At 32.5% G+C, this 26,440-nt stretch overlaps 1 protein-coding gene across 17 annotated transcripts in view; it reads right to left on the bottom strand.

The window, feature by feature from the left end:
* Nucleotides 1-26,440, bottom strand: part of Trdn (triadin) — a 356,336-nt gene that overhangs the window by 93,238 nt on the left and 236,658 nt on the right. For all 17 annotated transcript variants that reach the window (XM_078019258.1, XM_078019265.1, XM_078019269.1 and 14 more), the window contains 2 exons: nt 20,897-20,944; nt 6,590-6,640 (listed from right to left, as the gene is read on the bottom strand). In XM_078019258.1, the coding sequence (XP_077875384.1) occupies nt 6,590-6,640; nt 20,897-20,944 (99 nt within the window). The remainder of the gene's footprint in view (nt 1-6,589; nt 6,641-20,896; nt 20,945-26,440) is intronic.

The raw sequence follows: 26,440 nt of genomic DNA, 5'->3' as shown, positions 1-26,440 counted from the left end.
ATGCCTTTCAACAGATAGTTTTAGTATATTTGATAATAAATGAATGGATCTGAATACTATCATGCTAATTGAAAAGCTAATCCCCCCAAAAAAGTCATTTTTTTTCTGATAGGTAGATGCTAACCCACAACAAGGTAGCAGAGAGGGGGAGGTAAAGGGGTAGAAGTTCAGTAAAGTAGACAAAAGGGAATAAAGGGAAAGGAGGGGGTGGGAAAAGGAAAGACAGTGGAATGAATCTGATATAACTTTCCTATGTACATGTATAAATGTTACCACAGTGAATCTCATCATGAGAAATGAACATCCACCAGTTACTAATTAAAAAAATAATTACAAGTAAATGGAAGAAAGATCAATAAAGGAAAGGGAGAAAGGGATAGGTAGAGGGAAGGGGAAGGAGACATACTAGGGTCTGAATTAGAACAAGATATTCAATGCTTGCATAATTATATCAAAATGGATCCTACTATCGTGTCTAACTAAAAAGAACCAGTAAAAAATAAAAAAGAATGGGTTTAGAGTTATTATTCAAAGTGAAAAAAAGCCAACTATAGGAAGACAGATACCTTATCTCACTTTAATGTGATACACACACACACACACACACACACACACATTCAAATAGAGAGTAAAATGATGGATATCTAATACTGAGGGACAGGAATGGATGGGTAGTAGGGGAATGTTGACCAAAAGGTATGAAGCCTCAATTAGGAGAAATAAGCATTAGTGATCCATTGTACAGAATAGTGAGGTGGTGGATTTGCTAGTCTAATTCTATGTTTTCACATTGTAAACATATATCAAAAAATCATATTGTATACCATAAATATATATAATTATTATGTGTCAACTCAAAATCAAATTTTAACCAAAATATGTTTCCTTCAAAACAAGAGCTGCTTGGAGAATAAGCAACAACTTAGATACCGACAACACATGTAGAATTTTTGAAAAAGGCTCTGGTGGCAAAGCAATGTCCATGTTGCTATTGGTGGGGTTGATACAAATAGGACCATTTGTTTCTATATTTCAGCATGTGAAGAGGAAACCAAGAACCATGAATTGAACAAACACACTGGGACTTTTCATTTAATACATTTCAAGCTGATGGGGTAATTGACTGTGCTTGCACATCCTAGCTAAGCCAAAATAATTAATAAGAAGTGGTGGTAGGGACAGATTCCCAAGGGGGTGGCCTGGAGTCTCAAAATTCCAGATTCAGAAAACAGATTTAAGTAGTTGAATGTACATGCTTGTATGGTATTAAAGTATTTATATAATGCATGCAAGCAGACGGCCTCCAGGATGACTTTGGTTTTAGCACAGAAAGGAAGGGGTGGAATAACAGGGTACTTTCATAGGCTATTCAAAGATAGTAAACTCATCATCTTACACTCTGGAGAAATTCCCAGAAAATATAAGGGATTTCTGTTTCCATGTCTGCTAATGGCAAGATGATTCCAGGCTGGGTCATTTCTGCAGATAATTTATTTTCAGTTTTCTTCTTTTGATCTCAGTGCATTTTGACTTGATTTAGGAGTTTTCAGGCTTGCCTGAGCAGTCTCTAACTACCCTAAGAGTGAGAGTATTATCTAGAAACTTAACTTCTGTATTAAGAAAAAGAGATGAATTGGTTTGGTCAGCTCTTAAACTGTTTTTCAACTCATTTGTCTTATTTATCAGGAAACAAGAGTGTGTGTGTGTGTGTGTGTGTGTTTTTTACATATATGATAGTTTCTTTGCATTTGCCCAAGAGCCCACAGGATAATTTATGAGTCTTGATGATATTTTGTAAAAAAGAAAGTGCTTAATGATGCTGTGCTATAAGCAAGAACTCTGTCAAAATTATCTGAGCAAGGAGGCTGTGATGGAGAAAAGAATAACAAAGGAATAGAAAAAAGTGTCAAATTTGCCATTGCTGCTGCTACTTTCAGAGGTGAAGGGAGCAGTGAATTGGGTGAATGTCCATGATGAAGTGTAGCATTTTGGGTGCTCACTTTTGAAATCCTCAGACAACCTATCCTAATTTTAGGTGTAACATTGGTTTGATGAAAGGGAATAGCCAAGAAAAGTCTTACTGATGATTAAATAGCCCTCAGGAGATAATCACTTTCCTGATCCTGAGCACCACCATACAAAGAAAGATAGGCTCCACTGAAATCCTGTGGTTTTAGATGCATATGGATACAGGTCAGGTTCATAAAGATAGTTCACCATTCAGAGTTCCCAGCACACTGTTAATAAAACAGCAGAACCTAAAAGCAGTCTTATTACATTATCTGAGAAGAACAAATTCATTAATCTCTTTGTTACCTTGTTTGGACTTAGTTTGCCATTCCTTGTTGTCTAGATGGATCTTCCATCATCAGCTCAATCAGACCAGGTGGTAAAAGTAAGTGGGAATTGGAAAGGAATGGATACTCCAAAGAATATGACCAATAAGAGGCACTAACAGAATTATCTGATTTCCAGGTGGTGTAAGCCACATAAGCAGGGCTCTACCCCTGCAGCAGTATGGAGCTGCTGAGAGGGTCAGGTGAGTCCAATAGTCAAGGCAAGTCAAAAGCTGAGTCAGCAGCAAATCAGCAACACTAGTCTTTGTTCTGATCTATTTCTTTGGAGCAATCCTCCTCAGACTTCTCTGTAACTCTTTAAATAAAACCCAATTTTTCTGATGGTCTCTAAAAGCCTAATGTACTCACGGACATGTCATTCCCAATAAATGTGGTCCCAGGTGATTTTTCTGTAATAGTGCTGGGTTTAGAATTTTACCATTATTTCAGCATGAATTTAGATGTGTGCATGCAGGAAGCTCTACAAGAGACTAGTAAATGAAAGACACCTCTTCTCTGCTTAATAGAAATAATTCACAAAACATAATTACTGCAATGAAATAAGTAGATTTTTTGCAAGTGAAATTGGTGCATTTTGATCCTGCCACAGCTCAGCAGCAGGCTTCAAAGGGACTCTTCAGAAACAGTAAAGCCACCAAGGCTTCTAAGGTCTCTAAATCTTACAGGTCGCATCACAGATTTCTTCTTTGATGTTCCATAATGATAACTTTAATTCAGGATAAAAGATAGCAATAAAATTATTCTCTAAAACAATATTCAACTCATCTATTATAAGTATTTTTAGTAAATGAATGAAGCTTGGGAAAAAGAGGTATATTTTACATCAATTAAAATCAATAATCATATTTATATACATGATTCATTTTTGTGTACAAATTTTTTAAATTTATTTTTGTAGTTTTAGGTGAACACAATATATTTTGTTTCTATGTGATGCTGAGAATCAAACCCAGTGCCTCAAGCATGCTAGGCGAGCACACCACCACTTCAGCCACATCCCCAGCCCCCTGTGTACAATTTTTAATGATTTTAAGACATTTTACAAAGAGTATACAACTTTAATTTGAAGAAAAATTGTTCACTAGGAAATTGTCTGTAACTGTACATTAATAACAGTAACAACAATAATAAAAAATATAGAAGCCTACTTAGTGAAGTAGTCAATATAGGTTTAACTGCCCCAGATTGTTTTCCAGGATAAATTTTTATGACTAACCTTTCCAACAATTTTGCGTGTGGTGCAAGTGAAGTGTTTAAAGGGTAGTTTAAATGTTTGGAAATTATTATTTACTGAGAGTAGCTTTGGAGGTCAGCTTCAGCCTTTCTTTCTATCTGGTTTTATAGTCAACAGTATGGTATGGTCCACTCAGCTGCCCCTCAGCTGCAGACCACAATGAAATACTACATAGTACAATAGAGGAGGAAAGGTTCAAATTTTGTAAACTGAAATTTTTCGTTTCATATAGAAAGACATATGCGCGTGTGTGTGCGCACACACACACACACACACACACACACAAACGTGGATTGCTGGTAGAATATTTCAATAATATCTTTAGCTCACACACAACCAAGGGCACTGTTTTTATTACTTTTCAGATAAAAGGAGAGTGGGAGATAGAAAGGGGTCTTTCCCAAACTGTAGATAGTCAGTAGAGAAAAAAATAACTTTTCTGTGGTAATGAAATAGAATCAATCCCATAGTCCAAAGACAAAAACCTTTTTTTCCAATACTGCAAAACCAATGTTCCCATGTCATATATATTTTTAAGTTTATATAATAAGGTCTACATTCAAAGCAAAGGTACTTTGAAACATATAAATATGAGAACTCTATTCTAAGAAGGAAGAATACCAGTGTTCAAATGAAGAGATAGACTTTCAAACAGGACAATCTGGACTTTGACTGTGACTTTGCCTCTTCCTCCGTGTGATACTGGATAACTCACATTATGTATACTTCAGATTATTCTAAAAAAATGAGGTAGTAAGCACATTTTTGCTAAAATAAAATACAAGATGTATACAACAATGTACCTGCCACCGAGCAGAGGCCCAGTGCTTCCCAATAAAGCTCTGAACTTTGCCTGCTGAGCTCTTAAGCCTCCTCACCTGAATTCACAGAACTTCTTCAGGAAGCTCTTCCCTGATCCTTCAGACTAGTTTGGGATCTGATATTTCACCTTCTCATAGCACCCAGTATTTCCATGCTATGATTCTTATATTTTAAGTAATTATTTTATCAGTACTGCAAATTCTTCCTATGCCTTTATTGTATTCTGGTGTCTGGTTCATGTCTGAATTGATTACTACATATTAGAGGCAGAGTAAACAATTATTAAATGTGGCATTCATCAGTCCACATAAAAAAGAAGATGAATACACCAAATCTTCATGCTCAAATAGGTGGCATTTCAGTTAGTTAATAAATATGTATTTTATAGAATAAATTATAAATATTTTACACTTATTAGTTCAGTAGTAAGGGCTTCAAGGGAAGCTGTAATAGAGAAACCCTGATGTTTTACGTGAACATTATTAATAAGATTGGAATATGGATGGGCAGGAAATAAAGGCATCTGGTTCATTAGGAGATTAAAGTTAACAAGATTCATGTAAGAATTTCGTGCTTTTTCATAGCAATTAGGAGCCTGACAAGAACAAAGCAGACAGAACAAGCCTAAGAACATCTGAAAATAATGGGATTCAGAACTGCAATGACCCACTCTTTCTCCCTTTTGCTAGCTTTGCCATCTTTGTTTCTTCAATGATTAGCAAGTACTTGGAAGGTATTATGCACAAAATAGATGTTTTATGAGTGGACAGAGAAGATAGAACTGGAGGGCATACAGGCAATTCGTTTCTAATATCCTTTACTTCCTAAGGTATGTGTATATGTTTATTTTTATTATGTATATATATACACATATAAATCTTTTTTGGTATGTTTTTAAAAAATTTTATATGTTCTTTTTAGTTATACAAGACAGTAGAGTATATTTTGTCATGTTATACATAATGGAATATAACTTCCAATTCTTGTGGTTGCACATGATATGGAGTTACGCTGGTCATGTACTCATATATGAACATAGGAACATTGTGTCCAATTCTCCTGTTTTTCCTTTTCTCATCTCTTTTCCTTTCCCTTCATTACCCTTTGTCTAATCCAATGAACTTCTATTCTCCCCTTCCCCCAGCTCTTTATTGTATGTTAGCATTCACATATCAGAAAGAATATCCTGCCTTTGGTTTTTTGGGGGGGATTGGCTTGTTTCACTTAGCATGATAGTCTCCAGTCCATCTACTTACCAGTTAATGCCATAATTTCATTCTTTTTTATGGCTGAGTAATTGTTTATATATACCACATTTTTATATATACCATATATTATATATATATATAATTTATATAGTAATTGTTTATATATACCATGTTTATATATATCACATTGTTTATATATACCACTTTTTTATCCATTCATCTGTTGAAGCTTATATATGTTTGTTCCATAGCTTAACTCTTGTGAATTGAGGGGCTATAAATATTGATGTTGCTCTGTCACTATACCATGCTGATTTTAAGTTCTTTTGGTATATACTGAAGAGTAGGATAACTGGATCAAATGATGGTTCCATTCCAAGTTTTCTGAAGAATCTCCATACTGCTTTCCACAGTAGTTGCACCAATTTATAGTTCTATCAGCAATGTATGAGTATACCTTTTCCCTCACATCCTTGCCAACATTTGTTGTTACTTGTATTCTTTATAATTGCCATTCTGACTAGAGTGAGATGAAATCTCAGTGTAGTTTTAATTTTCATTCATTTAATTGCTAGAGATGTTGAACAATAAACATTTTATTATTTAAGAAAAATTCTTCCCTTTTAGCTTTAATCAGAGCACTTTATAATTTTTTTAGTGGTAGTTGGACACAATACTTTTATTTATCTATTTTTATGTGGTGCTGAGGATTGAATCCAGCACCTTACACATGCTAGTTGAATGCTCTATTGTTAAGCCACAAACCCAGCCCTAATCAGAGCACTTTTCAGGCATAGTAAACAGAATTTGGGGGAACAAATAAATTAATGTTAGTTTCAAAAAAATCTATGACTGTGACCTGTGCAATTCTGAGCCACACATCAGCAAATAATATGCCACTAATGTAATATCTACCCATTTGTATATTTTCATCCATTTCCAATATTATGTTAAATTTACTCTATTACCTTTATCCTTCAGAACAGATGAAGTCTTCCCAGATTTTTCTTTTCTAATTTCTGAAAGAAAGACCATGACAAGGAAAGGTTATAAGAAATAATGGAGAAAAAAAATTGCAAGTTTCTTCATGTACTCTTATTACCAAGGCTTAAAGAACAAGCCTTTGAGTTGATATTCAAGATACAGATATTTCCTAAGATGTTGAAGATAAGGTATTAAGCAAACAATGCAGAAGGCAGAGAATCAGTCGATGAATTATTATCACAGGGGAAGACTATGACATTAACAGAATAGGTAAAATTAACATGCTATGGGCTGTGTTTGATAATGGCCAATGTAGTCTGCTTACTATGTATCAAGCAGTGTCCACTACTGTCTTGTCCTCAGTGTTTCTAAGAACTTTATAAAATATATAGGTTCTGTTATTACTCCTGCTTTTCAAATAAGGGGATTAAATAAACTTCCCAAAGACATAACTAAGAGACCTGACATTTGAACTAATTTCTCTGAGCTCAACCACAGTGGTATTGCCTCCAGGAATTAAAAGATAGGATCAGGAATGGTTTCAATCTTGTTATGCTGAAGCAGACCTTGAAAGACAGAAAGGTATTAAGCCAACAGAGATGAATTGGGGAATTACACCAATAAGAATGGAAAGAAAGACTCATTTTAGAAGAGCAGAGAGAAGAAAGGCCTGGGCTGGGTAGGTCTATCAATTTGGCTTACTACTATGTAAGTTATTTGTTCCCACAAAAGGCAGTGAAATCAATGCTACATTACTTCTAATGCTAAATCAGAAAAGGCCATGCATGCTGTCTCCATTTGCTTATGCAGTGGTACCAGCTCTGGGAAATCCAGCTCCATTTAAAAATTCAACCTACACCACCATGTTGGGAGAGTCTATATATAGGCAATCGAGTTACCAGCTCTGAGCTCTCAGTCAACAGCTAGCATAGAAGGCCAGCCATCTGAGTAAGCTGCCCTAGAGGCTCAGCAGTTGGTGGTTTCACATGACTGTAGACCAACCTGACATCTGACTGCAATCATTCAAGATACACAAGTGAAAAACTGCCTAATTTATGCTTCCTAAATTCTTAACACACTAAATCAAGAACAAAGTGAAATCAGCTGTTGTTTCCCACCAGTAAGTTTTGGAGTGGTCTGTATATATAAATAGTATATGACAAAAGAATTACAAAAAAATATTGGGCCATGCAATTCTCCATTAGTGACATATAGATAATAGAAAAAGGATTTATTAATTTTACTTTAAAAATATGCAAGGTTTTCACTAAGATTCCATTTGAGTTTAGTTTTGTAAGTTGATTAGAATTTCCCTGGATATGAAAATGTCACTCTAACTATATAACAGGACGTACATGGTAAATTATATATTTTTCTAAATTTGAGAATAGTTTCTGGAGTTCATCTTTGATTTATGGTAGAATACCTGCCATTAACTGAGGCATAATGTGTATCAAAAAGAAATATTTGGAGGTAGATATTGTCTTTGTTTGGAATGTACAGTTTCATGTGTCAACAAAACACCCAAAAAGGGAATGTCTCACAAGCAGTTAAAAAAAACAGGTGAAGTGCAGATTACATGCAGGTGTTGTAAAAGTAAAGCAGGCATAGACATTTATAAATGGAAGCTGTCAGTATAACCAATAACATGATTTTTCAAGATATTTCACCCAAATAAATTTTACTGATTTCTTCACACATATTAATTTGACTTAGTGAATAAATTAGTTATGCAAAAATAAAATAAACCACAAAGTTCAAAATTGTCTCCTTGATAATACATGAAAAGTGTATTTAAAAAGACTGATATCTTCAGTTATACCTTTCTACTAGCATTTTTCATATTTTGTCTCATATAACTCACCAATATTGTTGTATCATTCATATATTGATTTTTAGAAACATGTTTTTCATAATTTTAATGCTGTTGCCAGACTTTAAAAGTTTCATAATATCTCTGTGTTATTCCTTAAGTGATAATTGTGTTCGTCTTAAAGTTATTTAATTGTAATTAATTGCACAAATGTTTTAGTATTTAATATATAAGTACCTCCCCAGAAATCATGATTTTACATTCATTTAAATTTCATTTTTGACAATCAGTGGTATTTTAGAAAAGCTGTTTTATAATATTCTCCTATCTATTCCAACCTCCAAATTACAAAATTTATAAATACAAAGATGAAATTCTCAAGTTGTCTAAATATTTTCAAATACTTTGCTTATAAATATCAAGAGGATAAATATAGCACATTGAGGTTTTATGCAATTCTAATTTTGAATTCTCCTGAAAATATGGAAACAGACTTTAATATTTCTTGTGACTCTCTCTGTTAACTTTGTAATTAACTATGATTTGATCTGGGAACCATCCTTAACTTTTCTTTGTCCTAACAATACATTTGATCATTCCCTACTCTCTTTGGTAAAGGATCTGATACACATAATTTTTTAACCTTTTTAAATATGTCTTCCTAAATATTTATATAAAAATTGTTTAGCTATAATATTTCCAATTAATTTAATACAATTCAATTCAATATTGTCTTAAAATATTGAAGCCTTCTTCTTATCTATTACATAATTTTGTCTTATTTAAACAACAACAAAAACTTTTTCAACCTATTTCTTTTTCTATCTCTGAAAAGACAACTCAGTTAAAAAGGATTTGATAAAATTTGCTTGAATTACATCAGAAAAGTGTTGCCTCTACCTGGAGACTATGGTGAGCTATTCCTCACATAATTGTAAGTTAAGTTGCACAAAACAAAGTGGGGAGAGTTAGTAGATTCTGAATGCATCAACTATATATTAATATACAACACTTTGCAAATATTCTTTGAGGAGCTTCACTCAAGTATTACATGCTTTAGGAAAGTTTTTAAAACTGTGATATATACAATGGCATAAGAATTCAAAATAAGTAACATATATAGAAATGTTAAATGCATATCTTGCAATCACCATCAGATACTAAGTCTCATCCAAAGAACTTAATATTCTTGTTCTTCTGACAAGTTCCTCCTTATATTGGTAGTGTTCTACAAATTATTTTAGTTGAGGGGCCTCCCCTGAAATCATGTAAACACCATTTCCTTTGACTAAATTCCAATCAAACTTCATAATTGCTTTGAGGCTAGGTTGCTTGGCAGCAAGAAGTGGACCTTCACACATCCTTAAATATTTTGGTCATTTTTATACATTAATATTCAGAATTCTAATCAGAATTCTGGAGAATACTTCAGTTGGCTACATTTTAGTTCATCTCTCCCTAGCTCTTTTGAAAAAGATTAGCAATGTGGCATTATATAAATTAACACTCTTATTTGATCAAGAATTAGATACACATGATTTTAACTTGTATTTCAATATCTGGGAGATGAGATACACAAGTTCATCCCAAGGACAGACTTCTAAATCCATGACAAAAGATTTTATTTTTCAAAGAAAATTTTTTTAGTCATGAAATTTTCTTCATGTAGTCATGGTCTACCAAGATGTGAAAGTGTGATGTTTGAAGCAAGAAAATAAAGACAGGTCTAGATCTTAGTGTTTCCTGCTTCCACATGTAATGACAAAGCATTATTTTAGTTCAGCAGATGCTTTTACATAAGATCTTTCACTTCACATTCATGTCCAATGGGTTAGGTATTATTGACATCATAGCTGAAGCTATTAGAGGTGAATAATTTGCCTGAGATTACAGGCAAATTCTGTAAAAAATTCTGCAGAGTAGCTGGAAATATGAACCCAGAGGATCACATGAAAAAGTTAGGGCTGCAGTGCCACACTATGCCTCTGGGAGGAGGTGGTTTCTATGGAGAAGAGCACTACAAATGATCCCTGGAAGTCAACAGTGAGCATATCTGCATGACCAGCTGATACCAACGTTCTCCTAACTTCATCCTGTCCCTCTGAAGCACATACTAGGAACTCAATAACTACTTGTTGAATGAATAAATTAATTTGCCAAATTCTGTGCTGAACATATCTTATCAGGAAATTTCTCAGATCTTTACATAAAAACTTTATTGTCCTTTACCTTTCCCAGTTAATTATCTGTAATTTTCCAATTTCTGTCTTACATATGTGTCAAGTAAAATGAAACTGTCAATATTCAATAGTTTTCCTGGACAAAAATAAAATTATATATGTTTCAATCTGATATTTCGTAAGCATTTTATTTTTATATAAGATTTGGAATGAATTTCCTAAATTGAATCATCTATAATCATGTATCTGTATACATATTCCAATTTATTTTTGTAATTTTCTCTAATCATGTATTTATTTTAGATAAATATATTCTATTTTACAGAAACCTTGTTCACAATACATACTCTTCAGTGTCCTTCAAATTTCATTTCATAATCTGAAATCTTCCACAACACCTTTGTGTGAGAACTTGGGAATCATTCTACTTATGATTTAAGTATTCAAATTAAACATATGAGATAATGAAAACTGGAAATTTCAAGAGATACACTAGAATATAAAAATATTAACAGTTACTAAAATAAAAAATATATATGGCTTTTCATATACCCATCTACTTTCATGCTATGGTGTTACAAAATATAGTACTTTGAAATTCACATAGTGAACTAATTCTTTGACATTTGTTGTGTTTTTAAATAAATTAATAAACTCAATTTTAGAGCAGATTGAGATTTATAGGAAAGTTGAGCTGAAAGTCAAAGTTCCTAAATACTTCCTTTGCTTTGGACAAAATGTCGTGTTTCTCCAAAATTCTTATGTTGAAATCCTAGGCCATGGACCAGTGTTGGCAAGGATGTAGGGAAAAAGGCACACTTATATATTGCTGGTGGGACTACAAATTGGTGCAGCCAATATGGAAAGCAATATGGAGATTCCCTGGAAAATTTGGGAACAGGACCACCATTTGACCCAGCTGTCCCTCTCCTCGCTCTATACTCAAAGGACATAAAAACAGCATACTACAGGGACATAGCAGCACAATTCACAATAGCTGAACTGTGGAACCAATCTATATGTCCTTCAGTCAATGAATGGATAAAGAAGATGTGGTATATAGACATAATGGAATATCATTCAGCATTAAAAGAGAATAAAATCATGGCATTTGCAGGTAAATGGATGGATCTGGAAAACAGAATGCTAAGTAAAATTAACCAATCTCAAAAAAAGAAATCCTGAATGATTTCTCTGATTTAAGGATGCTGACCAGTATGCTCCAGGGGGAAGGGGGGAGGATTAAATGAACTCTATATAGTAATTTAAATTTTTGATGGATATATACACATAAACAAATTTGATGTCTGAGACTTAAAAAGTCTTTATTTAGAAAAAAACAACTCAATGTCATTTTAACAAACCAGAACTATTGTAACAGTTCTTACCACTGTGACAAAGTGCCCATTATGTTAAGTCCCTTCTCTTGGAAACAATGTTTTAAAAAACAAGATAAGCCAGGTAAGGTGGCACATATCTATAATTCTAGTGACTAGGGAGGCTAAGGCAGAAAATTCAAGTTCAAAGCTAACCTCAGTGACTTAGAGAGTCCCTAAGCAACTTAGCAAGACCCTGTCTCAAAATAAAAAATATAAAGAACTGGTGATGTGGCTCAGTGGTTAAGCACCCCTGCATTTAATCCCTAATGCTAAAAAATGTTTTAAATTAAAAATTTAAATAAAAGAGGATATATATTTGTATTTTTAAAAGACAAGCTACACATGTTCAATAGGTGTTTATTCAGTATCTCTTGTGTAGGGAGAGCTGGAAACAAAAGGGAGTTGCCTGAGTTCAGTCTCTGTTGGAATGCAACCATACAGACAGGCTGAGTAGAATGATAGAGCCACACACACCAGGCTCTGGGCCAAAGCGGAAGGATGGACAAGCTCAACCTGAGAGAAAGCTGACTTCACAGAAGCACTGGCATTTGTGATGGATTTTGAAATGATGCAAAGTTTGTCATGAAAGGAAAATCAAAAAGGCATCCCAAACTTAAGGAAGAACCTCTAAAAACCATGGAGTCTGAAAGTTGATGTGGTTAGATCACTGGACAGGGAAATAGACAAGGCTGGAGAGTCACGCTAAGCTTTTGTGGTAAAGGGACCTATCATATCATGCTAAGGAATTTAAATTTACTTCCTTCTAGTTAGAGGGAGTCTTTAACATTCTAAATTCAAAATCCATGCCATTGTGTCAATGAAATAAATGAAGTTTTGATAACAATGTGTGATTGATACTGAAGAAATGACTGACTATACATAAAAGTCATTATGAACATTTAAAAAAATATTCTAAAGCCACCAGTCTCCTAAGGTTATTAGCCACATTATCCTCTCTCTAGAGATAATATCTTTCATTGAATTTTATTACAATGACTCTTTTGTATATCATAGATATAATTTCTACAACTTGTGTGCCATTGTGCCATTTGTAGTTTTGCACAGACTGTGCTTGCAATTGGAAGACAAAATGTATTCTTGGGCATTTGAGGCCAAGTGGAAATGTCTCAGGCATGGAGGACACAAATGAGAATTTACAATATTAGGGCCAGAAGGTCCTTTAGGGATTGCTTAATAAAATAATGTTACTAGTTGGCTGAGTAAGACTAATAGCCATCCCTCTGTCACAAAACAAATTACTGATAAGGCTAGACTAAACTTTGAGTTTTATTTTGAGATAGATCTCTACCTTGCTCAAGTAGGTAAATATTTCAAAATCATCACTGCCTTTCATCAGTTATTTCTTCCTACATAACCAAAATTATAAGGGTCATCTCCAAATAAAGAATTATCTATTATGATTTTATTGTCAGGCCTTTAAAATAAATATGAAAGCTTTATATGTGTTGTCTAATCTCTGTTCTTATATAAAAGTCAAGTAAAACAAAACTCAAACTTTGTGAGCCATAGAGTAATATGATTAAAAGCTGTTTTTTAAATAATATTTTGTCATTCCAAAATTCCAAAGAAAGTATCAACTTAACTTTGACATTTTAAGAATTACTTTTCAATTAGTGTCTAATATAATTCTATGAAAAATTAGAACAGTAGTAACTAACAAGTTACAAATAATTTTATGCAAAATATTGATAACATTTTCATGTTAATTCCTGAAATTATTTAGAATGTATCATTTAATTTATAATTGAAAAAAGTAGGGGCTGGGATTGTGGCTCAGTGGTAGAGTGCTCACTTAGAACGCATGAGGTCCTGGGTTTGATCCTCAGCACCACATAAATATAAAATGAATATTGTGTTCACCTAAAACTAAAAAATAAATATTTTTTTTAAAAAGGAAAAAGTAGCAATGCATTTTTATAATTCTAAATTATTTCTGCAATTTAATTATGGAGTATGTCACTTATACTCCATCAATTTATTCAAGGAAATGGCATGGTAACTGATTGCAACAAATTCTTTCCAAGACAGTGTATGCAAGTTCTTTTTAATAATAATAATAGTGATAATAATAATAATAATAATAATAATAATAATAATAACTGTACTGAGAAAAACAGCCTGTAAATGAGAACAGTTAACACAAAGGAAAAAAAAATCAGAAAATCATCTTTGCTCTAACCACTCAGATTATTAATAATGTACCAACTTGCAAAATACTTCTATTAAAGATTCCAAAGGAAAAAAGAGACCCAACCTATACATGGCTCTAGTGTAATAGGAGAGGAAATAAATACTAATAAGGAAATAGCAAAATATAATTAGCCTTGGGGTAATGTTCAAAACTCGTACAGAGGTGTTTACTTGTTGTTTTGCACAGTAAGTGCATCTATGCAGTTTTTGTACAATCTAATCTTGAATGTCAAAAGAATATGTAAAGCTGATTATTCTCCATGGAGAACAAAATTTTAATTTTCAAGTATATATATCAAATACATAAAATGTTTTATATGCACAATCCTGGTGATGATAATCAAAATTTTATATGAGGGTAAGTAGAATTTGCAGGAGAATTTTCTTTATGAGAATGAAAATGGCCCATTGCAGATTAAAGCATGTTTTAAAGAAACATCAATCTAAGGGGTAGACAATGATCAAGACTATATTCTTTGTATTGCTTTAAAATTGTAAAAAGTATTAAAGGAATCCAAATCCAAAGTGCAGTATCACTAAATTCATAGTTTGCATGACAAATTTTTTTCTTATTTACAATGAGATTTGTCTGGGATTTAGGAAATGGCTTGTGTTTGCATTGTATTAGTTCTACATGAAAGTTGATGAGAGTTAAATCAGGACAGCTTAAGAATTATAGGTGAAGCAAGAGTACATATTATATGTAAAAAGTTTACTTTTAGACACTAATTGATTGATATTTCCACTAAGAAACTACACTGATGAATCAAAGGAAGGAGTAGACTGCAAGCAGACTAGGGAACACATTTCTCCTACAAGTGTTGTCTGTTCTGATAATGCAAGGTGGTACACCTAACTTAGTCCTTTACTTTAGTTTCTCCACCTGATTGTTACTGAGGTTCTTTGATTATAAGAGCGGTATTCCCATATAAATTACAAGAATGGGGTAGGAAGGATTTTCCTGGGGTAATCTTTTTACTTTCAGTGTAATTCTCCACAAAATGCACAATTTCTAAGAAAAGAAAGAAAAAAGATGGACATGGAGGCCACACTGGGCATAGAAGTGGTTTATTTTTTTTAAGATAATGAAAAACAGAATATCTGCATGAAATAAAATGAGGCATTATGTGTATCTCTCCATGTGTCTGTATGTGTCTATGGTATAACCTGTTTAAAATAAGAGTGAATCTTTAACTTGGGAGGGAAAGGCACATATTAATGCATTTCTATTATCATCACCTTCAAATTTCACCAGCATAATTTGCACAGACTGTCCTTATTCTGGGTTGAAATTCTCTAGGGTTGAATGACAATTCTATCAACTAATATTTAATCATGTGAGTAAAGTGTTACATAGCAAAAGGTGGCACTCTATGGAAAAACAAATATGATGTTACTAAGTTCCTTTGAGTATGTGTTGTTCTGTTTGGCTATATAGAAATTAGACCTGTTTACTAAAGGATGCAGGAGTGGGATAAATAGTAAGAAAGAAAGGGCTAAAAAGGGATTTCTCATAATGAAATACAATAATTGTGAGAATAAATTAAAATTATTAAGTAAGAGTAAGAAGTGAAATGTGTTATGTGAACAAGTGAGATCATGAATTGCCAAAGGTTCTCTTGGAGATATGTAAAATGCACAAACATGGTATGATCATTTTCTTGAATTGAATGTAGACACTCTTGTCTCTGAGGCCCACTCCCTGCCCATTGCACCCCTTCCCCAGCGCCTAGCCTGTTGTGGGCGCTCAATAAATATTAAACAATCCAAGTACAAAAAAGTTTCAGAAAGTTTGAAATCACAGAAATCATTAATATTGTTATCATTTAACATTTATTGAGGGTCAATAGCATGACTTAATCAACATGTGCAGATAAGTTACTTTATAATCACATATTAAGCAAATAATTAAATACAATTATCATTAACTTAGCCTTCAATTTTACTCCAGTAATTTTAAATATAAAATTCTTTTTTATAATTGAGACATGAGAAATATAGACATCATTATTCAAATAAATAAGCGTCTCTCAGGGAAAACATAACTCAGATATCATTAACAATAATTTGAAACTCTGGGATAAATCTATAATAATTATACAACACAGATTCTGAAAGGACCAGTGCATAGACAAAAATAGAAGAATCTGATGAGGTGGATGAGGATGATAACAAGTGTTCGGGTTTTGCCTACTGTGACAATTTAAAATAGTATTACAATTATGTAGGGTACCACTGTTTACAGAAGACAGAGAATCCTTCAGGTGGACACATATTAACTTGTTTCTAAGCTTTGAAATACTTTTTAATTAAAGGCAAAATTGAATCACTATTACAAAAAAATGAACTTTGTTAACATTTAGGATCCACACTTTCCAATTTTACCCTTAATAAAATGATGAATAATTGTGTTCAAATTTATTCATGACAGTTAATAAGCAATCAAATTATGTGCAATTTTTTAAAAACTATTTTGTCATGTTTTTATAGTTAATTAAATTTTAAAGTTATTTTTAATTGTTAAGGGGGTGGAAAATTATACTTAATATTTCTGTAATAATCTTTTTAACTTAATTTAAGATAATGAAGTATCCATAAGACTTAGTTTATCAAATGTGATTTTTCTTAGCAGTTGAATCTTAGAATCTTATAAATGACTTTTAAATCAGCCTCCTTCTAAAAGAAAGACTACCCTTTATATTTTGATGTAAGAAGCACAGCACATTATTTAAAATTTCTTTGAATAATTTTTGGTTTTTACACTTGGAACAGGTATTAGAGAGAGTCTCATTAGGATTCCTAATTATAAAAATGTGGAATAAAACCTAAATTTTCTGAATTGAGGCAAATATATTGGCCTAATTAGATACCTGTTCAACCTTTTATCCCATTTTAGTTCTTTAAAATAAATTCACAATTGTTATAATTACTAAAATTTAATTTTTCTCTATCCTTGTCAAATGCTGTTGACACAAAATTTTAAGACTATCAGCTGTATAATATAATAAATTAACAAAGAAATTACTTATTAATTTTTCTTCTGCTTTTTCCACTGTAAAATGGAGTAAAGTGAGAATCATTTACATTTTAATTTCTGAAATATTTGGACCTCTTTACTATTGAAATTCTAATCTTGACTTCTGAAAATATTCTGTTACACAATCTTTTAGGAACAGTTTGTTGAAATCTAGATCATCTAATATTTTTTCTCAATAATCTCTTTATTTTGTATTTGACAACCACATACATTTATTGAACTTCTGTATGCAGCCACTGGTATGGGCTCTTGGATGGATTCTATAGGAAGACTTGAGTAATGTCAAATACATGAGTGAATGAAAGAAGAAAGAAAAATGATTTGCCAGTGAATTAATTCATAACTTTTTTTTCAGATTTTCACTGCTAAACTCAAGTAAGTTTTCAATAAGGATGTTAAAAATGATAATTCTACAGCTCCAATTCAGACCTTTGAGGGTAATTGTCTTATACAGTCTCATTTTAAACCTCATAATGCTTATTTAGAGTGGTTGTTTGCCTCCCTCCCAGCTAGCATTAAGTAAATCTTACCAAATATTTTCTTCTGTCAAACAGATTAAGAGAGAGAGAGAGAGAGAGAGAGAGAGAGAGAGAGAGAGAGAGAGAGAGAGAGAGAGACTGAATAAAGGAAAGGAAAATGCAGTTTAGGAGGGCAGATCAATTGTGAAAAGGAACACCAATGAAGAAAATGTACACCTATATATTTGAAATCAAATATCAGCAAATGAGCAGTTTGCAATAATGAGTTATTGCATTATTGAAATATAATCTTTCAAGATATAATATAAAAATATATAAACATGAATCCTCATAGAGTAGCACATGCAGTAACTTTTTTTTTGCCTTTGACATTCCTTGATTTTCCCTATAAGGATAGGAACTTTTTACTGTGTAAGCACAGTAGAGAAGTATTCTGGTTTACCTAGGTAATTGATTTATAAACCAGGGAGAATATTAATGCTGTTTGTGCACACACCTTCAAAGTAGAGGAGTCTACAAAATATTTATTTTTTTTCTTTTGGTACCAAAGATTGAATTCAGGGGCACTCAACTACTAAGCCACATCCCCAACCCTATTTTGTATTATGTTTACAGACAAGGTTTCACTGAGTTGCTTAATGCCTTGTTTTTGCTGAGACTGGCTTTGAACTCATGATCCTCCTACCTCAGCCTCTTGAGCTGCTGGAATTATAGGTATGTGCCACCAGTCCGGCTATAAAGTACTGCTTATTACTCCAAACTGCAATGTCCCAATTCAAGATCTTCATAAGAAAAATAATTGAATATCATATAATTCATCATGGACTAGAGAAAAAAACAGTGATTTTTTTTTTTTTGGTGTTCTGCAGAACTTTGACTAAATTTCTATTTCTTACATGTTATAAGGTCCCATCAGATAATCATATTAACATAAACTCTATTTCACTTTTTCTAATATGAATTTCCCATAAGTAAAGTTTACCTTAAAGTTTCCAAAGTATAACTGTAATGCAAACTAAATCCAGATGTTCAATCTATATCACAAAGTGCTTTAGAACCTTGATGAGTACAAATATCATAATGTGTTTCTAATAAAGTCCACAAATTCAAGCTTATTGTATTTTAAGGCACTACAAACTAGTTGTATATTTTTATATTTCTAATGATTACTAAAAACTAGATAAAAAGGTACATCAATTCTTAAAGTATTATCTTATGAATGCTATGGTGAAATTTCAAGAATACAGTTACTTCTAATTTATTCTCACACAAACTCCCTGCTTTATGAAATTCTGAAATATCTATTTTCATAATAATTATTAGTCATAGATATATAATCACAAAACAGGCAACATATCAAAATACACTATTTCCTGTTACTGTTAGAGTTGAAAAATATGAGGCCACTGCCATACAATATTTAAAGCTGAAATGATTTACTATCAATATAAAAAAAGCCAGTAAAAGAAGTTCTATTTTTTTACACAAATAAAAGGCCTAAGTTATCATAAGGCAAAAGACATTTTAATTCAAAATTATAAAATAATACGAAAAGGAGAAAGTTCTCATGTCATAGAGTCAATTTTAGTTTCTGGCCATTTGCAAAAACATTATAGAATCAATGAAACTGATTCTAACAGGCAGGTGAGAAGAAATAAACAACAGGTGGTCAAATCAGTTATCTGTTAGGTACATTATTATTCATGAGAGTGTTTTATATTCTGGTCAATTTTCTCTTAACATGCTGTGAATATAAATGCAATCTATGAGCATCTTGAGCAATCACCACTACACCAGAGGGAAACAAAACTATGAAGCTCAGTGGGGTCAAAGTGGCTTGAAAATTCTCTCACCTGTACTGAAATGGATTTCATAAGAGATAAACACCTAAAAAGTACTACACTAACATTTAGGTTTTTACATTTTTCACATCCTTTACACATGTGTGTTCTTGTTTGAACTATACACTATCTTGTCAGATATGCAGGTCAGGTATAATTATCTTCAATTGTTAAAGAAGAAATTTAGGATCAGAAACTTGCACAAGTGAACAGGCTGAAATTGGGACTAGTGCTTCTACTTTACATTCTGGAGACTAAAGTATATATATTTTGTTTTAAAAAGAAGTTTACAGAAATATGCCATGGAATTCTAATATGTCAGGTGGTACCCAGAAGCCCAAATAAATTTAAAAATTTTATTAATAAAATTTTAATGTTATCATATTTTGAAAAGCCCAAGGAAATAAATCTTTAACCGATCTTTTCACTTAACTGAATCCTTAATCTTAGTTCACTAATCTGAAATGTGAGGAAAGAAATGAGTTTCTTGATAGATATGTATCAAAAATTCTAAATTTCTGATATTAAGAGACTAAACTTTATTCCATCTCAACTATGAAAGTAAGAATTATTTTGACTTTTGAAAAATTATTGTCAGCTCAAATTTTGTTTAATAAATAATAAATATAATAATATTATGTAAAAAGTAGAAGGGGACAGCAATTAAAATTATTGGCACACTTTGAGCTTTAAGAGGAGGTGCAGTATAAGTGTAAATGTCTCAAGTCTGGTGTACTATAGAGATTTTTTTCCCTAAACTATACATCTAGTTATAATACAACCACATTAAAATATACAGAACTATTTAATGACGTTTTTGATTTGTAGCTGAAATTTCAGACCTGGGAAACAGCAATTGCTGAAGTCATCATATACATTTGAATAGCTTTCATTTGTTGTTGTTTATCTCCTGTATTTTAATTTTTACATATTATTTTCCAAGCAATGTAAAATCTTTTTCTTGTTGGTAAACAGGATGATGTCATCTTTATTCTTCAAACTATGATCAGCAATGTGATATTATTGCAACCAAAAATCAAACAAGTACTTCTACCAATTGTTCCAGTTCATTTCCTTATCCCCAGCAATCTTGAGCATTTCTGCTGATGAAATTAAGCACTCTGTGGAGTTTCCCTGTTCTGAATTTATACTCAAAGTTTTATTCACAAAAGAAAGACAAACCCAGCTTGCTACCTCACATTCTCCCTGGCACAGAAAAAACATGCAAGGACAGTGACATGGAGCATAGATTTAAAGGTATTGTCTTCCGCCTGTCTGAAGCCAGGGCTCTCCTCCACATGTTGTTGTCTTTCTAAAGAAGATAATGTCAACCTCCTTCATTTTTTTTTACCTTGCTCCACTGTCTTGGTTGTTTTTTCTTCTTTCTTTCCAGGTACAGCTGCAACATAAAGATAAGGTTTAAATAAGAGACCCAGTCAAAAATGCTGCTTCTGCTTAAAACAGCATTTCAGAATTCACTCAATACTGAATATTTATTCTACACAAGACATTTTTTAATTCTTTTTAAACATTTCTCATCTTTCCATAATGCAATAGAAACCTATTATAAATCTAATCCTAAAGAATTACAGAAAAAGCAATAATCCTTTCCCATCTTCTGACTATTTTTTTCACACTCTTTTCAACTTTATTCTTTTATACTCTGCTTTGATAAGCAAGCTCTATAAAGAATTCCACTTGACAGGACTATGATTAATGGACTTACATTCCAGGTTATTGCTAGAGTCACTTAGTGTCTGGCAAATGTCAACCAGATGCTCCTTTAAATTTAAGCTTAATGTGGCTTAATCAACTGAAAGGAAATGTAGTCATGCTTGAGATTCATCCAAATATTAAATGAACCCATCCCAAATCACTAGTAACCAAAAGAGAAATAATGGCATCATTTAAGTGCTATGTCCATAGAATTATGCCTTCTCTAGTATTTATTGCTCTTACTGGAGTATTCACTGTTTATCTCTTTAGACATCAAAACAGTAGAAATTACTTGCACAAAATCAGTGCAGATCCTTAAAATAATTGATTCAAGTACAAATCTTCAGAGGATACCAGCAACCATTCAACCATTTCATGAAGGATTAAAGAGGAACTGAATATTGCCATCACATCCAAGCATCAACCCACAGAGAGTTACAAAAGGGGGAAATTCAATTTTAAAATAAATAAATGTGGCTGTCACTAGCTTAACTCACTGATGATACTTAGAATAACTTATACATAGAGAGATTTCAGTGATCCTGTGCTTCTGGATGAGATGCCCTGCAGTGTACACAATGGCACCTCTGCAGTGTTTTTACCAAAACAACTAAATGAAATTCAGTTAGCTCAATCAATACAGATGTAGAGAACATTTTAAACAATATTCTGAATAAACAATCAACCAATCAAAAATGTCTACAAGATGACTGGCCCTGATCTTTTAGAGTCAATGTTGAGGGGAAAGAAAGAAGAAAGGAGGGGGAAAGAGGGATAATAGGAAGGAAAGGAAAGAAAGAAGAAAAGAAGATCATTAGGAATAAGAAAGTGGTGGGCTATTTCACCTTAGAATATACTGGCTTCAAAAAAAGACAACAGATAAACTAATAATTTGATATGTGCTTATTAGAAATATTTCAATGAGAGAAACTCATTTTGTTTGTTATCCAGGGCATGATCCACATGACTTTGAAGTGAAGAAAGAGTTAAATTAAAAAAGCAAATAAATATTTATGAGCCTCATAAACCCTACCTGCAAGGAAATCTTATCAAAAGGATTTTTCAATGAGGTAAATTCCAATGAGTGCCTCGATTTTGCTGTTTTTATTAAATCAAGGTCAATGTTAGGCTAGGACAGTGGAAGGGAGACAGCAACTTGGCTTTGATCTTGATGAAAATGGTGGCAGCACTCCTAAGGTACTCCTGGGAGGAAGAATTCCAGGAAATGATTTAGAACCAGAAAAGAATTGTGTGATACAGACTTGAATTATCAAATTCCTTAAGAACAAACACAATTATGGTTTCTCTAAGGGATTGTGCAACCACCAATCAGTAACTAGAACATGCTATTCTATTTATCGCTGCCTTAAACACAATCATCCCTCTTTTACAGGCAAACACCTATTCATTCTCCTGGATCAAAATTTAGAGATGGGACACGTTTTTAAGCAAATTAAATTTGGTAAATAAGCAAAGAAAACTGTAGGAAAATATCAATTAAAACTGGAAAGGGATGAGTTAGACACAGCGCATAGGAAGCTAGTATTACCAGTGGGAAGAAATCCCAAGAGAGACAAAAATATGGGAAATACACAGGAAGTAACAAATGGAAACAATAGAATTATTTTTAATGTAAAGTTAATTGAATGTTTTAAAGTAAAGAATGAACACAAGGAAGAAAAGCAATATTTGAAGAGGAAATGGTTAAACATCTCTAGAATTATAGACACTAAGTATAAGAATCTGGAAGCACAGGTACACTAAGTATAAGAATCTGGAAGCACTAAATACGGAAATAATGAAGTGTTTCATATCTCTCCCTCATACTGTAATGAAAAAATAAATAAAAACAATTTTCCTTTAAAGGGTAAAATTTCTAATATTGCTCCTTTGAAAAATTTTAGTCTTTCAAGTAAGTATGAAGTAGTATGAAATTGTGGATTTAATTTGAACTTCCCTGCTATGTAATGATGCTGTGTGCTTTTCATATGCTTTTTGTAGATCTATCAATTTTACATGTGCTTCTCATAAAGGATGGAATTTAGTGTTTTTTTTTAATTTTGCTGTCTGTCCTGCACTCTTTGATTTTCATTTTTTATTTGATTTTTTTCTTTCTTTTTCTTTTTTTATTGTTCAATACAATACAATGATCTTGAAATATCATACATTTGATTCAAATAGGTTATGAGTTCTCATTTTTCCATGTGTACAGATTACCGGATCCCATTGGTTATATATCTATGTGTATACATACAGCAATCCTAGTGTCAGTTGTATTCTGCTGTATTCTGATCTTTATTTTTTATATTTGATTTTTATTTCATTAGCTTCTGATAGTTTATTTTTTATTTCTCTGTCATCTATTTTTGGAGGGTTTGCTTTTTATATTTAAGAAAAAAATTGTGGCTTCTGAGATATTTGATTTCAGCAAGTTTTGTTTTGTTTTTGATTTTTGGTCATTGTTGTTTTATTTTTGTGCTGAGGACTGAACTCATGGTCTCATGCATGTGAAGGAACTATTCTATTATTGAGTTATACCTGCAGCCCTGCCTTTCTTCTTTTTTAATGAAAATTATAAAAGAGTATAAATTCCCTCTCCACAGTTTAGCTGTTTTAATGTTGTGTTTTCATCACATTATTAGTTTATCATGTTTCCAAAATTTCACAGTTTTTTTCCCTTTGATCCATGGGATACTTAGAAATGCGCTGTTTGCATTTATTACAGCACCTAGCATTGCTCCTGACATAGGAAACACTCAATATGGATTTGTTTGATGCCAAAGTATGCTAGTTAAAAAAAAATGAGATGCTTTGGTATATATTCTGAGTGAAGAGAGAAGAGGGATAAGTTTTTGTGTGAGTGGTTTTCTCTGAAGAGGAACAATTTTGAAGTTTCCAACTGATGTGAAGAAGCACACAGACCTAGGCAAGCCTAGATATTCCTCAAGAAAAGTGAACATGCTGCGCATGAGATGGAGATAGTTTAAAAATGGAGGCTGGGCCCTGCAGAAAGCCTGGACCAAAAAAAAAAAAAAAAAACTATATTAGACTTTTTATGGATCTGTAAGAGCAAGAAAGACGTGTCTTCTGTGAATGTTTCCCTTCAGATCAGTGCAGAAATAAAATGCTGACAATTCATAATCAATTGTAACAGAGTTACATGGGTACACATGGGTGTGCATTCTTATGCAAATTTACTTATTCAGAAGACCTATTATAAATGTGTAGAATAATACAAATACATGCATATATATTTAATTATTATTTTATTTTAATCATTTGAAGACTGACTCTCAGAAAACAGTTGAGAGTTATTTAACCATAAAGACCAAATTTTCTTTTCAGTGATGGATTAATAATTCCTAGCATTCCTATTAAATAGAGACACTACTTTCCTAAAGCACTATTTTTGTTACTTAGAAAAGGTCACTGAAAATGCTGATTATCTGTACAGAAAAGATGACATTTTGCATTAAATGTTGATTCTTTCATTGATGGTTCTAATGTAAAATTCATGAAGCCTAATTCTATGGAGAATAAACTTTGGGAATAAACAGCTCATCTAAGTGAGTAATTTTAATGGCCTGGAAACAAAAGAAGATCTTAATCAATTTCTCTTTCTATACTACAGGATACCTGAAACCTCCTTTGCTGTTGTGAGAAGAAATGTATATATTTTTTGGTCTTCATTTGAAGGGGTTTATTTTAGGTAGGAGAGAAAAGAAGGACAGAAGAGTAGGAAGGAAGAGAACAGAAAGAAAGAGGGAGAGCGAGGTCAGTTTATATTGCACTACTTCAGAGAGACAACTAACTTAAAGAAAAAAAAGTACCACAACTTCCATCCATAGATTGTGATACTTGGATTAGGGCTAGGCCTGACCTAACAGGGTAAAGGAAAAGTTGGTTTTCTAGAGTTCCAGGCATATTTTTCTTTATTTCTCTCCAGAATTTTCCTTAGAAATGCAAATCTCTCATAGCATTTGCATCTCTCCTTTCTTGCCCTGCCTCACCCATGAGGACTGTCATTTGCTCATTAGCTGAAATGTCCTCATGTGACACTTATGTATTACTTCTTGGAGGTAGGCCTATAGCTTTAGATGAAGGAGCCACTATTTCTAAGGATATAAGAAAGAATATTATTTATCAAAGTTTTATTCAGATTTTAAATGTAATATTTAGAAATGTCAATGATGGAAACAGTGGAATGAATCAATAATTATAAAGAAAAGTATTGCATCAGTCCTTTTTCTGGAAGGGAGGTTCTTTTCATCAATTCTCAGATTATGAGAACTATACAATGTGTTCATGAGGCCATCTGACCTATTACTTCCTAAATCTTACATCTTGTATATTTGGAAATATGAGCAAATATGAGTATTATGGTAACATACAAAACAGGGCATGTCTGAAAGATAAATTTGGAAAAGGATATAGAAATCAGATATTGGGAGATTCTATTTGCATTTTAATAAATTGAACTTATGGGAAACTGGAGAGAGGAAATTATTAAATAAAGAGTGGTTTATTCAGTATTATGGCTTGGATAATTTACTATGGCTTTGGGGCTTCTTCTGGCATAATTGTTAAGATGTAGGGGCACTAGTGAGGTCTTATAATGATTCAGGTGCAAGATAATCAATGCTGGACTTGTGTTGTAGTAACGATTATAAGAGAAAATACATTCAAGAACTCTTTAGGGAATAAAGTCAGCAGAACTTTGAGATTCTTTGAATAAACAGGTGGTGCAAAGATAGAGGAAAGATAATAGCTAGATTTCTAGTGAGGCGAAGGATAGAAAACAGAAAGCAACTCAGGAAAAAAGGATTGAGGAGTTTAGGTTAATACAGGTTGAATTTGAAGGTGTTTATTGGGAAGTTGAACATGTAAGCCTGTAATTCATCATGAAGTTCTGAAGTGGTCACAGGATTGGGATCTTCAAGATAAAGGACAGAATCTTAATCTTGACAGCATATCATATATATATGTATATATTTATCACAAGAAGAGGGTAAAGAGTAAGCTCAGAGTTGTTATGGAATCTGAGGTACACCAACAAAAATGGGAATCAAAGTAAATAAATGCAAAGAAGTTACAAAAAACTCATCATTATACAAAATACATATATGAAGATGTGAATTTGGTGTCAACATATCTTATATACAAACAGAGATATGATAAA

The sequence above is a fragment of the Ictidomys tridecemlineatus genome, chromosome 8 (genome assembly GCF_052094955.1).
Source record: "Ictidomys tridecemlineatus isolate mIctTri1 chromosome 8, mIctTri1.hap1, whole genome shotgun sequence".
NCBI lineage: Eukaryota > Metazoa > Chordata > Mammalia > Rodentia > Sciuridae > Ictidomys > Ictidomys tridecemlineatus.
This window is presented reverse-complemented; position numbering and strand designations above follow the sequence as displayed.